The 13679-nt window shown below is 41.9% G+C and overlaps 2 protein-coding genes across 4 annotated transcripts in view; one reads left to right on the forward strand and one right to left on the reverse strand.

Moving 5' to 3' along the window:
- Nucleotides 1–287: 287 nt before the first annotated feature.
- On the reverse strand, nucleotides 288–7183 carry RAG2 (recombination activating 2). The gene is made up of 2 exons (XM_066187863.1): nucleotides 6884–7183; nucleotides 288–2638 (listed from the first exon to the last, which is right to left on the reverse strand). The coding sequence occupies exon 2, from the start codon at nucleotides 2629–2631 to the stop codon at nucleotides 1024–1026; it is 1608 nt and encodes a 535-aa protein (XP_066043960.1). The 5' UTR covers nucleotides 2632–2638; nucleotides 6884–7183; the 3' UTR covers nucleotides 288–1023.
- Nucleotides 2883–13679, forward strand: part of IFTAP (intraflagellar transport associated protein) — a 39274-nt gene continuing 28477 nt past the window's right edge. Inside the window, exons 1-2 of one of the 3 annotated variants that reach the window (XM_066187868.1) lie at nucleotides 2992–3054; nucleotides 12645–12763. The gene's annotated coding sequence lies outside the window, so the exon portion shown is untranslated. Of the gene's footprint in view, nucleotides 3055–12641; nucleotides 12764–13679 lie in introns of all 3 variants that reach the window. The other 2 variants (XM_066187867.1, XM_066187870.1) reach the window with 2 other exon arrangements.

Here is a 13679-nt window from a genome sequence, read left to right on the forward strand (position 1 = left end):
ACAGTTCTACACAGTTACCCTGGGAAATCAGAGAAAGAAATGGGTAGTGAAGGACCTGGAGTAAATAATAAAAGTCCTGTTCATCAGAAGGAATTTCTTCTGAAGTCAATGGGAGCTCACAGCATGGGGTGACTGTGAAGCTAGACCCCTTATCAGGCCTCACACAGACCTCCCAATCATACATGCTGTCCTTTTGTAAACTTTAGGATTTACCCATGAATACATGAAAAAATGCAGTCATTTTTATCATAAACTTTATTATCTTATTAAATTTTTAAAAATACAAACACAAAGCAGTTGATGATCACAGTCGTTTAAAAAAAGCAATTTAATTTTTACTGTGAGATGATGTTCCACAACTGTAGCCAAAACTGACATATAATCATTCCGTAACTCTCAAAATAAAAAAATTAATTATCCAGAATTAAATGTTCCATATGTAAGCTTTCCATAATCGAAGTCCCTGAATAAAATTGACCCTCAGTATCTCAATATTTCATTATTTCTGACACAAGGGACTTAAACCACTACTTTTGTTTAAAATCAGAGTAATTAGTCTCATTTTATTTCATTTCACCAACATAAAACAGGAGTAATGCAGCTATAAATTAGGTCAAATATTTCAAGAACTACTGACTAAGATAAAAATTAAAACGGGCAATATAACGTTCTTTATGGACAGATGGTAACAGCAATGACTACATGGGATAATGCCTTATCCTACTAACAATTCCATTAAACTTACTGGGGACTAAGTTATAGCTAAAAATTCAGCACACAGTTTACCAGTGTGTGGCTGTGTGTTTGCACAGTGCCCTCTAGGATGGCGTCCCTGTCTGAGTATTACCAAAATACACATAAGAGACAGAAAAAATAAATGTGCTTTGAAATATAACAAAAACATTGAGATAACTGAAATAAGAGAATTTCTTCAAGCTCCAATAACCCACTTTGCTTCAACCATTGTTGCCTTTGCCTGGGATGTCATTTCCTCCCAGGTGAATACAAATCAGCAGTGTAAATCTATTCGAACAGTCTCCGAAGAAAGGACTTTTTCGCTGATGTTGGTAACTTCATGGTTTTCTTTCTGCGCAGTGGTTTCATGGGTGGCTTTTTCAGGCGCATCACCTTTTGGGGAGTTTGTAGCCCTTTATTAAGGTCAACATGCTTGTTGCAGAAGTACTTGACATTTGCTTCTGAGAGACGTAGAAGTATGGTCTCCGAGAGATCCATACACTGCGCGTGGACCCAGTGGCCAGCCCCACTGGAACACAGGATCATTGCAGGCTTGTTGAGTTCTGTCGAATAGAAAGGGACCCAGGTGTTAATGTCAATATTGCAACTGGCACAGCAGGTGATCCAGTAGCCTGTTTCTGATTCATCCTCTTCATCATCTTCATTGTAAGTATCAGCATCGTCAGCATCGAAGCTATTGGCTTCAGCACTAAAACAAAACTCCTCTGAATCTTCAAATGGAGCAGAGTCTCCAGGGTCTTCACTTGATGTCTGACTGCAATTTTGTGTTATCAATTCTTCTTCCTTGTCCTCTTCTGCTCCTTTGCATCTCAAAATGTAGAAGTAATTTGCATCTGGGATTATTTGTTTGTTGGCCCCAGGAATGCCCAGCAAAACAGCCCCTTTACCCATATCACAGCCAAACCACATTCTGCAGTGTTTAATATCTGGTGTCCACTCTGGGCTCACACTTTCAACAATCTCTATCTTACCATCTTCCAGAACTATGGTGTTACATGCCAGCCGTTTCTGGTTGTCTGAATGGTAGCCACCAACAAGGACAAATTCAGTGTCACTGATCTGGGTCACTATAGCACTTGACACTGATATTCCCCCTGGCAGGATGGTGCAGGTCACAGCCGGGCTGCCCAGGGGCAGATCAACTTTTAGCTTGTACATGTTGGGGGACCTGGTGTTATTTTGAAGTGAGTGGCCTCCCAAGATGTAGATTGTATCATCTCTGGCAATTGACACGTGGAAAGAAAGTCCATCTTGAAGCTCTGGAAGTATGTATGACGTACAGCATCCAAATTCAAAATCAATGAGAAACACAGATGGCAAACAGTCAACTACACTGTTCCAATTTTCAGTGGTTCTTTGTGCAAGAGGAGTATATGTCCTCCCTCCAAACAGAACACTCATGCTTTTCCCCCGGCTATGAACTACATTAATTGTATGCCCATATCTAGCTTCAGGGACATCTCCACCCAGGTCTTTCTCAATGCATTGGAATGTTATTTTCTTGCTAGTCTTGCTTACCAGCCTCATAAAGTAAATCTTATCAGAAAGTTCATTGTTAGGTGTTTTACCACCATGGATGATATACTGGTACTCATCAGCCCTTGCTTCGCTTCTGAGTGTGCAAAGAGCTGGGTAGCGGAGAGGGGGAAGGTAACACGAATCTTTAGAAAAGGTGGCAGGTTTCATTTTGAGCTCATTCTGCTTTATATCGAGGAGGAAAACACCGGTGGGGCAGGATCTCTTTGGCCATCCTTTCTGACCAAAAAAGAAAACATGCCCATCAAAATTCAGGAGAGAGAAGCCCGGCTGAAGCAAGGATGAGTTACTGACGGTGGATACCATCTGCAGCGACATTTTGTCTGTTGACTGGGCCATACCGTGGCTGAGAAAAAAAACAAACAAAACAAACAGATCAATCATGCATTAGATCCTATCACAAATATTTAACAGAACTCGAATAAATCCTATGGAAGTTCTAAATCCTATGCGCTGCAGTTCACTCTCCGAAACCCACTAAGACAGGCTTTCCTGCGTCTCAACACACGAATCAAGCATGAGCTGTGCGCCACTGCCGCCGTAGGTCGGGGATTTTGTGCACACCACGGGCTGCCGGCACACGGAGCCCGCCCACGGTGCGGCCGAGGCCTGAGCCGGGGCGGCTTCCCGGGGCGGGCCCGCGGGTTGCTGGGGCCGGTAGTCCTCGCTGGGTGCCCGGCCCTGCCCGGCCCGGCCCGGCCGCCGCTTGGCTTGTCCGGCCCGTGGGGAATCGGCATCGGCGCGCTCACAGAGCCGGCGGCGGTGAGTGCGGCCGCGGGGCCGGGGCCGGTCTGCTGGCGGCGGGGTTCGGCCCCGGCGCGCCGGGGGCGGAGGGAGCAGCGCCGGAGATTCCACAAGCCGGGATTTCCTGCCCGTCTGCCGGGGATACCGGGCTGGAACCCCCCGGCTGCCGCAGGCCCGGGGACCCCAGTGCGGGAGCCTCCTCCGGCGGGGCTCCAGGGCGGTAGGAGACCCCCGCCCAGCCCGCTCCCGGCCGGGAACCCGCCCCAGGGCCGCGCAGTCAGTGGGCCGGAGGACCGGCGTGCACGGAAACTTCCGATTGCACGTTTTGTTTACAAGAAAACCGTCAGGATTTGTTGACTGCATTTGTTGACCCCTGTTGAAGCAGGAGGTGTCCGCTGTGTCTGCAGCCGTGCAGGGCCGGCTGGAGCGGCGGGGGCCGCGGGGGCCGGGGTGAATCTGGCGCTTGTGCTGAACAGCCCGGTCGGGATCTCGGGCAGGCGGCTCCCGCTGGCGCCGGGCTTCAGCGTGCTCGAATCCTTTGTCTTCCATCTCTGCGCTTTGCTCATGCTTTCATGAGTAGGTTTCAAGGGGTAGCTTCTACTCTTATAAACCTGTTTCGTTGAAGACTGGAAGGAGTTTATGTAATCAGGCTGGATATTGACTGTGAAAGAGCTTTGGAGAGCACAGACACCAAGGAGGGAAATCACTGGCTGAATCATTGGCCATGTCCTTTGGCGACAGCAGACTTGTGCCCTTTAGTAAATGCCCAGGTTCTCTGTCCCAGCCTTTGCGAAATCCCCAGAATTTAAAGGTGTGAGCTAAATATTAGAAAAAACCGGCTAAATCCTACATTTTAAAATGTAATTACTTTAAAAAACCCAAAAAACCCCCTTTAGGATTCATATTTTCCTTGTTGCTGCTTTTCATTTTGCTGTGACAACAAAACCCAAGACACATAGGGCTTCTTTTTAAGTAAGGATTTGGTATCTTCTAGTTATGTGACATCCCTGGGGGGATCTGAACAACATCGTGTAGAGGAAGAGTCGCTGTAAAAACACAGGAACTGATGACACTGGCTACATCAGTTGCCATGTTGTACCGTATTGCTGCACTGCCTGTCTGCAAACTGTTACAGGAACTGCTGTGCTAAAATAGGGACCTGCCATGGAATGTTTTTCAGAGGTGACATGTTTTCAGGCCAGAGCACACAGACAGGGAGGCATAGCCATTACTGAGTCTGTTTGAAAAACAATCCATGGAATGGCTGTCTGATGTAGTGGAATCATCCAAAGATCATAGTTGAGTTCTGTTCGCCGTATAGCCTGATGCCTCTGCCCTGAAGGTGGTAGTTTTTTCTGTATTTAGATTTCTTCTTAGTAGTACTGCACTGTGGGTGAAGTTCGGTTATAAGTTAATTAAATTAGTGAACCCTTTTCTAGGCATGTCGGTATACGCAGCAGGTTTTGTCCTTATTATGCATGAAGGAAGACCTATGAAGTTATTTACCTTCAGGTGATATGCTAAACAGGAATCTGCTGCTTGTTTCTTACGAGCTTTCAAAAAAAAGGCATCATCAGAGGGGCTTGCACTAAGTTTGGTTTAGTTGATTAGATGTAATTTGTCTCGTCTCTCATATTGTATGGTTACTTAGCTTCTTTGGTTTTGCAGGATCTTTAGAAAAGTAAAATGTCTTCCATGCTGAAGATGTTGTAAGAAAATTTCTGTTCTATATGAGAAAATTAGAATTCTTTATCTTGTACCACTGCTGTTCTACATTTGACTGGTTTATATTTGAAGTCTTATGAGACTATTAAAAGTGGCAAACTATTTAATTGACATATTGGTATGCATCTTGTATTTTTATATATACTTAAAGAATCTCCAAATAGGAAATTGTCCATAATGTCACAAACTATTTCCCAAATATTGAGCAGTACTCAGTTCTGAAGAGTTTACTGTCTGGAGAGTCTGCAGATACAGAGTGGAGAAAAGATCAGTGAAAATTATTTGATTTGTAGACACACAGAACATACCGGTTAAGAACACTTAAAACATCCTTCCTTGTCATCTCGTAATATTTCTTGAGCTTTACATAATTACATAGTAAGTTCAGTACATAATGAGGGAATATTTATCTGAGATTTTTGGACACAAGTATCTCCTTGGGCACTGACTGCAATTGCTTTGGCTTTCCGTGTATTTTCATGCTAATTACAGTGTGTCAATACAGTGTGGTTGCTCTTTGGCTATGCTGACCTCCAACTCTAACCTTCCAATACCACTGGTTCCTTTGGGCCGTGGCTCGTCTAACCCTGAACAGCTTCGGGGAACCCAAAAGATCTAACCTTATCAGCAAAGAGTTTGAAGTGCTTTTTTGTGGCCTTATGCTCAAAACTGGAGTTGGATTAGCAGAGGGCAGCAGACAAATGTCTTTGTTGTGGTGCAACACGGGATACTGGGGAAGAGACATAACAAGGAGAAAAGAGGAATAAGAAGAGAAGGGGGGAGTTACATGAATAATTACCAGTTATGATCACTTGAGTCATACTTCATCATATTTAGTGTCTTTCTAAAAGGTTAAGCTGTAAGGATTATACAAATAAATAAGAATCTCAGCATTACTTTTATAAGCCCTTATTTGAGAAGCAGTAGAGACCTCAGCTAGAAGCTAAGCTAGCAAAAAGAAGAAAACTAAGATTCTCCCCGTGTTTATTTTAAAATCAAACAGTATTTTGAGCAGGTTTCTCAGTTAAGAGTTGTTTATATAGCAAGAGGAGATTATAAGGAATTCAGATAGATGCATTAGGAGATACATTTATAGAAGGATGACATGAAGAGAGAAGATGTTTTTTAAAAGCACTAGATAATGTAATTTGAAATGTGCTTACTGTGGAAATAGATGGACATAGTTAAAATTTTGGGTGGTGTACCATTTCAGAAACCATATTAGGCGTTCACAGAGTAGTACAGGATGAACAGCTTTCAGAGACTGGGTAGCACCGAGTGACCCAAACAGGTCACTTTGGATAGTCTTCCTTGTCTTCTAGCTTCTCCTATGGAACCAAGTCTCCCATTGTTTTGTGTCCTAAATCCTAGTAAATCTAGGGTTTATGAAATGTCACTAGATGACAGTGTTTAGGCACTGAATCACTCCCAAACTGTGTTTATTACTTTTTGTCTTCTATGACCCTGTGCAGAAATGGTTTGTTCACCTATGTGCTTTGCCTGTTACCCAGTTAGGCAACAAAAACATTCTAATCAGGAAAACAATGACTAATCAGTGCTGCTGTTTAGTGTGACATCTCATATTTTTCAATGTTGAAAGTATTATTTGTAATAATTTCACAGTCATTTGAATGCTGCAAAATAATGAATGATGAATGAGTTGATCTTATGAACTGTAGCAAACACAAAGAACCTTTTTTCATTTACACAAAAATAAGATATTTGTGCTGTACTGATTGGACACTGAGAGAATGGAATGCAGGATAACATGGATTCCTAGCTGGTAAATACCCATTGCTGGCCATTACTTAGTTTGCAGTTATTTTGGCGTGAACACAGATATCTATTATAGAATTAAATTGATTTTACGGTATCGTGGAGGTTTTTTTTCTCTGACCAATTTGGTGGTTGTTTTTCATTTCCAAAACAGAAAAGCATACCCCTGAAAAGCAAATACTGTTTCCAAATTCTCCACAATCAAAATCATATCCAGACACACAGAGAAGTTTCAAGTCCTTCATAAAGAAGCTTAAGGAAGGAAATTCCTATATAGTATTTCTCTAAACATTTGCCAAGTGTATCAACCCAGTTTGCTTTGGGCGAAACAGTAATTTAGACGTACCTGGCTGATAGCAGTTTTTTGTGTCCTCCGTAATCTTTCTGTGTAATTGGGATTCAAATGTGAGCAATGTGAGAAATCTTCTGTGACAGCACAGGGGGCTCGTGGCATGGAGAGACAGCCTGATGGAGGGGAATCTATCTGCTTAATTTGCAGATGTGCTCCTGAGAACTCGATCTACTGTGGCTAACTGGCTGTGACTGGTTTATTTTCCTTTCCTCTCCTCGTCTTCAGATGGCACAACAAGAAACCCACCAGCCTCCAGAAGCTTTAACTCTTTGGTGCGGAACAGGCTCAGAGTGACAGCAGGTGCCTCTTAGGTTGTAAATATCTGCAGCATAAGCTTCCTCATGGTTGTATTTTTTTTATGCTGTTAAACCTATCAACCTTGTGATCATCTTCAGAATTTTTCAGTGCTATTTTAAAATGTAATTTAAAATAAATTTTGATTTAAAAAATTATTTCAATAGGTAGTACAAGAAAACAGCTCTTGCTGATTGGCACACTACTTTCCCCAGGAATGCTGTGCTGCAAGTGGGCAATGACATTGAAACAGAGCAAAGGAAATGACAAGTGCATGCAGTTCAGTGAGTGAGGGCTGACTAAAGAGTCCTACTCAAAGTCCACTGAAGTAATTAGAGATGCCTTTTTTTCTCCCTCAGTTGCCTTCTGATCACACCTTGAGATACTAATAAAACTTTGCACCCTTCTGTGGCATTTTTCATCAGTTTCACAGTGCTTTCCTCCAACAACAAATAATGAGACGCTGGGAAGTCCACTGGGAACATATCCTTTCAACAGCTAGAAGTGCTGGGGCACAGAGGATAAGCCACTTGCATAACACAGCACAACAAATAAACCGAAAAACCTGGAAAACAATTTACTCTTCATAGCTCCCTGCTTTTGTTTTCCTGGCCCTGCTTCACCCGCTCCTGAGTTACAACATCTGCTGCACTGTATTTTAGAAGTATCTCAACTCCCATTTGAAACTGCTGTGAGAATAGAAATAGAAGGAACTTGAAATGGAATTTGATTAGTACAGCAAAGCAAACACACCAAATGTTTGCGAAAATTGTCTTGAGACATTGAATAACTGTAATGCAGATATGATGTGGTGTTTCTCATCCAAAATACAGCAGTGCTAAGGCATTGTGCCCTGTAGCATCCATATGGGCCTTTTCTACTGAAACAAAGATAAAAGGAAACTGTTGTGCTGAGATGAATGCTGAAAAACTTTCCCCAAATTTAAGGGCACTCAGATCACATTTATTTGTATTTTCAGTAGGTCTTAGGTAATACTTGACAGCTTCTTATCAAAGTGTTTGATGTATTCTGAACTTTGTTTGCGTCTGTGGTCATAGAGGCACTGGCAAAAAAAACCCCAAATATTGAAGTGAAAAATCCAGTCCCCCAGCTGTGTCACTTTAATATTTTACATTCGTTTCAGACTCTTTCTACTAGTTGACTTGCCTTATCTTCCGAAATTCTTTCTCCAGTTACTGTGGTTGAGAAGATGGAGAATTTAAAGTTCTTTGGCAAATCAGCATATCATTTTTGGATCAGGGCATGATCTGTCCAAGCTGGTCTCTGTCAATGATAAAGAGCTTTGGAGAAGTTGCAGCAAATAGCTTCAGAATAATGTGTCTACATGGTAGGGAAGTCACGTTCAAAACTATCCTGGTCATAGCAAGAAGATCTTGGATTTCTATCCTGAATATAACTGGCAGAGAACCCATGTGAAGAGGAATAAATAGACTTTTCCTTCACAATTTCTATTTTAATAACAGTGACAGAGGTAGTATGTTTTCAGCAGATTGCTTGCTGTTATGGAAATGCTTTATTTCACTTGATTTTCTTCTTCTACTGTTAATTTCTTAAAGTAATATATTGTTTGTGTCTTCTTCATCTGAAGTCATTCCAAATTGCATTGAGATATTTCCAGGCTTTTCAGCATATTTTCTGCCAGTAAAACACAGTCATCTCTGAGCTGAAATGTAGCTGGCTTCCTGTGGGTTGCAGTAATGCACTCCAGCTCAGCAGGGAAAGGGAAGGCTGCCTTACTCATTTGTGTAGGATTTGCCAGCCAGAATGCAAATATGCTGGATACTTAGCCAAGACCCACAGGCTGAAACCTGTAAAAAAGGGCACAGGGAGTCCAGCATCCTACAATCTTCAATTTTCTGTCTCATCTAAAACTGACAGTAAACAGTATTTAACCTGTGAGGGAGAGGGCTTTATTTGGAGGGCTTATCTAAAATACCTGATTGAATCCAGCTGTGCTTTGACTGTCAGATCCTGGACAATCGCATTCCAGGGGGCAGCGACTGCTGCAGTTTGGACGAAATGTTATCCTTGCCGTGGGGCCTCCAGGTTGTCTTTAAAGGGAGCAGTACTCTTGAAGCCATTGGAATCTCATTTAAAAAAATTCTCAGGTATGGGTCTGGCATAATAGCAGAGAAATCCAACAGGATCAATATGCTTGCTTGCAATTAAAGCCCTTGGATATATCCTTTAAAAGCTCATATGAGCTGGGCATGAGAGGCACATACTTTTGTCTGTCTAAAGGTCAGCTCTCAGGCGCAGTAATGCACTCAGGCAAGCAGATGCAGCTCCCATCCTCAGGAATTGCTGATACATTAAGTGTGTGCCCTTAAGGCCTCCTGCTGAAGGCAATGGCAAACATCCAGTTGATTTTAACAGGATTAGCTGTCATAGAACGCATTGAATTGCAAGATGTTGGAAGGAACCTCATCTGAAAGTTTCTGTCCTTTGTAACTTCTAGTTTTTTTCCTCCAGCTGGGTTGACCTGCACCTGCTTGTGGGCCAGGACTTGGTGCCTTTGTGTTTGTTCCTGGAGCTCTGCCTCCCCACAGGTGGTGGTAGCAGGGAGGAGGAGGGAGAAAAAAGTAGGGCAGGACAGTAGTGCAGGGAAGGCTTTCTTCTGCAACTGTACATTTGCAGATGTCTAGACAAGAAGTTTTCTGCCTTCAGGAAAATGGGTAACTTCTTGACTCAAAATGTTTTATGTCATTCTTGAACAGGAATTCTCAGAATCACGCCTTTCCCTTGGCCTACTTTTAAAGCACCATCCTGGGATGTTTGTTAAGGCAGCAACCATGGTCTATAGCTAACAACAAGCATTTGTTAAGGACAGGCTTGAGTTCCAGCTTTGCCTGCCTCTTTGCACTGTGGGGGCTGATGATCTGCACTGCAGGCTCCGGCTTGGCGCGGTGGGTGTAGGAGTGCCCTGCTGACATCTGCTTTTGCGGCGTGGAAGAGGCACAGCTTTCTGGGCCATTTGTGAGGGTGTTTCTGGTGAGGCTGTGCTTTCATGGTTGCATAAGCAACTATGACAGGCTGCCAAAAGGGCAATCCTGCATCCTTCCCTTGCTCGCACTGCGCGCTCCCACCATCCCCTTGTACAGACATCACGATTGTACAGCTGGAAGGCAGATCGGAAAATACGTCTTTAAAGCACATTATAGGCATTTGGTCTGTTTACTCTCAGGTTTTGTATTGGTAGTTTATTTTGTCTGTGTAAGAGATGGACTGGGGTGGTAAACCAGGAGGTGAAGAGGAAGTGAAGGTGATGGTGGCCTTTTTGGGAGCAGCCGGAACCTAGATAGACTTAAATTGATTCTGAGTGCACTTGTCTGCTAAAACCGCATTCTTTTTGCAAAGCTGCTACCTCATTCTTCATTGCTGTAGCAATATCGTTAAAGGTGTAGTTACTGTGATAGCTCTGTAGGGAAAAAGATGGGGCATTGTCCAGTGGTAACATAGTATAAGATTTAACAATAGTGTGTTAATGTTCAATCTGATTTTTGCAGACATAAATTATAAAATTTTGATAACAGGTGTACCTAGTGGATATTTTCCATGAATCTATGGGTGAACTATAAAAAACCCCATTCGTTCATCAGTCTTTTTTAAAAATTGAGAATGACTTCTAAGAGAACAAATCCATAGTCCAAAAACCTGACTTGAACCTATGCCAGAAATGCTAGTGAAATTTTTCCCCCCCCTGAAAAATTAAATTACATAAGATTTTATTGAGTTTGTAGAGACAATTAGCTTTCTGCTCTTTCCTTTAAAAAATTAATAATCTTGATTTTTCTTTGATTGCCTGTGTTGTATTTTAAAGAAACATAAAGCACTTAAAAATGCAACATAAACCAGGAAGTTTATATTCCACCACATTTTGCATTAATAGGATTAATCACTGTATAATTGAAATCATTCTAATACTCACTTGCCCTGCCTCTGTGATTCCATGCAGAGATTTCTGATTTGTCTTAAACTGCTCAGAAGAAGACTATGTTTTGAGAAATAAAATTGATTTTGCACAATCTGCTGATGATCAGCAAGGCTTAATGAATGATCGCCTCAAGAAACCTCATTAAAGTAATTTGGATGGATGAACAGGAGCGAAATGCAAAAAGAAGAAAGCATAGTTGCAGCTTGAATGCATCACTTGCTGATACTTGACTCTAGAAGTATCCAAAGCCAGCACAAGGAAAGGATCAGATACCCTGGCTTTACTTTCCTTTACACTTCCAACTTAGTTTGATTCCTTTGGGGAAAAAAAGAAGAAAATGTTTTGATTTTAGTAGTATCTATTCTTTAACTGAACAATGCAGTAATTCCATTCCTATAAGTGTCATTGTATCAACTTTTAAAATTGTGGAGGATTCCAATCCATTACTGTGTATTTTTTCATTTTTTCAGGATAGTTTAAAGAAGTTGTTGCCTGGAGGCTGTGAATTGGGTGATTGCTGAAGCCTTTTAGTTAGGTAGAGCCTACTGGTTAGCTCCTTAGCAAAGGTGAGAGTCTTTGGGTCAGCCTGGTTTTGGCTGTTCACCTCACAAAACTTTTCTGTGACTGACATAGTGTGGTGATCATTTAAGAGAGACTCTGGAATAAAGCAGGTGGGAAGCCAGAGAAAATAAAGTGGAATCAAAAATGTGAAAGCCTTGATGGGTTGAGATAAATTTTTGAACACCCTTCCTGTACCATCCGTCCTAACCACATGCTCAGTTTCAGGGATAGTAGATATTCCCCACATACCATCCTCTGCACTTGCTTTTGTTTAGGGCCATGCTGAAGCACCAGGCAGTTCTTGAAAATGATTGAAAACAGGGAACAGGTAGTTCTGGCTGCCAGTCTGTCCTCTCTGTTGTCTGAGAGTGGCTGTTTTTCTGACAGAACCTAGGCTTTCATTAGGACCTAGCTGGTTTTTCCTCTCTGTGAGGAGATGATTCTGTAGACCTCAATAACAGCTGTGCAAGGGAATATCTGAAGTGAAGTTTCCCAAAATCTTTAGGAAGTAGAAGCTGTACAGCAGAGTAAGAATTGAGATATATGATTTTGGTATCACCTGGTCTGGGTGCTGAATCTCAGGCTGGTAATCTGGTGGCTATGGAGCATGGCTTTCACCAAGCTGTCATGCAGCTGGTTAAGGATGTGACTATGCCCCCAAATTGCATATTAATTTTCTAGTTTCCTAGAGCATTTTAGAATGAATTAATCTAAGATTTGCTGTCAGCCCTCCACTAACCTGTTTTTAAGTCATTTAAATTCTTGGTGACTCATTTTTTTAATCTGCTATTGGAAATAATATTTGTTTGCTCTTCCTTTGGGGAATGTTAAGTTTATTTCGTTTGTAAAGGAGTTGGAGATCCTAGACACCAGACTCCAAAGAAAAACAAAAAGTTATTAAGTTTTTCTTGATTAGATATATATGTATGTTTTCTTTTACAGTAGCCTTACAAATGACAGCACTATTTCAAGTCATGATTTTAGTAACTTAACCATAATGAGGAGTGAAGGCACTGCTTACCTGTCAAAGCCCTGTAATATACATAAACAGCTCTGAGAGTCTGGTGAGTTATATTCTACTTGGTCAGTCCACAGAGATTAATAATGGTTGGATTTTTGTAAAACATTAGAAAACTTAAACTTTAGGTTATGTGTGCATGTATTTTGGTATCTTCAGAATATTAGTCTTCCTTGGAAGCCGGCAATGTAACAAAATTAGAGTTTTATGTTAGAAGTCATGCTTTATTTTCTTTCTGGTCTCCAAACAATTCTTCGATCTTATTTAACTTCAGTACCAGGTTGGCAGCCTTTCCTTAGTATCATTGAAGTTTTGCTGAAAAATTAAGCTTTCATTCCCAAAATCCACTTCTTAGTGTTGTGGTAAATCAAGAGAGGAAACAGAGGAACACATGGAAATCAAGCATTTAGTGTATAATGTGTTCTTGCATCTTGATCAGGTTTGTGTGTGCAAATTGATTCTATTAATGTGGACTTTTATGTGTGTAATACTGTGGTTTTATGTGTATAGAAAATAAGCAATATGGGTAAGTGTTTAGCATCCTGCAGCTGTTAACATGCATGTACACAGATGTTATGAGTTAGGGACAAGGTAAACTTCATCAGGCTTCACCCAGGGCTGTTCAGGACCACTACTACCCACAGAGTCTGGTTAAGTGATGGAGGTGGGCTGCAAAGCTGTTGCTATGTGACTGGGGAGTGGAGCTTCCTGCCTTCCTTCACCTCTCAGCATTTGTTCCATTCTCGAGAGTGGTCCTCACATTCCTGTGTGGCTGTCCAGCTCCAGCATGCCCTCTCTGTCCTGTGTGCTGTCTCAGTTTACACACACACACACACACACACACACACACACACACACACACACACGTCGTTATGATTTAACGTGTGGTCCAAAATCTGAGTTTGTGGCTTTGATGGTACAGTGAGCAGTGCACCTGGAGATAATGGATTCAATCCAAAATT

The sequence above is a fragment of the Chamaea fasciata genome, unplaced genomic scaffold (genome assembly GCF_029207755.1).
Source record: "Chamaea fasciata isolate MVZ Bird 193981 ecotype frontalis unplaced genomic scaffold, bChaFas1.0.hap1 SCAF_7, whole genome shotgun sequence".
Lineage (NCBI taxonomy): Eukaryota > Metazoa > Chordata > Aves > Passeriformes > Sylviidae > Chamaea > Chamaea fasciata.